The sequence below is a fragment of the Myotis brandtii genome, unplaced genomic scaffold (assembly GCF_000412655.1).
Source record: "Myotis brandtii unplaced genomic scaffold, ASM41265v1 scaffold1956, whole genome shotgun sequence".
NCBI lineage: Eukaryota > Metazoa > Chordata > Mammalia > Chiroptera > Vespertilionidae > Myotis > Myotis brandtii.
The window spans coordinates 164,748-165,182 of record NW_005357294.1 but is presented as its reverse complement, the minus strand read 5'-3'; the positions used below and the strand labels follow the sequence as shown (position 1 = coordinate 165,182).

Below are 435 nucleotides of genomic sequence, written 5' to 3'. Positions count from 1 at the left end.
TGCCAGCAGGAGGCCCCAGGGGAGGTGGGGCCGTGTCCTCTGACCGAAGGGCACGCTGTGGGCCGGCTGGGATGGGCCTCCTGCCGCCAGTGCCTTTGAGACTCCCGGGAGGGCAGCTGTGGGACAGCACACGGGCCCCTGCCCCAGCCTTACTCTGTCCTGTTTCCTCGGTCTGTCCGGCCCCACCGCCTCCCCGGAGCAGCTGTCCTTCCGCGAGCGGCAGAAGTATTTTGAGTTGGAGGTGCGGGTGCCCCAAGCCGAGGGCCCCCCCAAGCGCGTGTCCCTGGTGGGAGCCGACGACCTGCGGAAGATGCAGGAGGAAGAAGGTGAGCTGGAAGCTAGCGGCGTGGGGCGGTGCAGGGGCTGGGCGCCCCCTCCCATCTGATCGGCGTCACCCCACCCCCCAGCCCGGAAGCTGCAGCAGAAGAGGGCAAA

The 435-nt window shown here is 69.4% G+C and overlaps 1 protein-coding gene across 1 annotated transcript in view; it reads left to right on the top strand.

The window, feature by feature from the left end:
- Positions 1 to 435, top strand: part of SCRIB (scribbled planar cell polarity protein) — a 19,220-nt gene that overhangs the window by 17,189 nt on the left and 1,596 nt on the right. The window contains exons 19-20 of the mRNA XM_014538688.1: positions 44 to 326; positions 408 to 431. Of these exons, the coding sequence (XP_014394174.1) occupies positions 44 to 326; positions 408 to 431 (307 nt within the window). The remainder of the gene's footprint in view (positions 1 to 43; positions 327 to 407; positions 432 to 435) is intronic.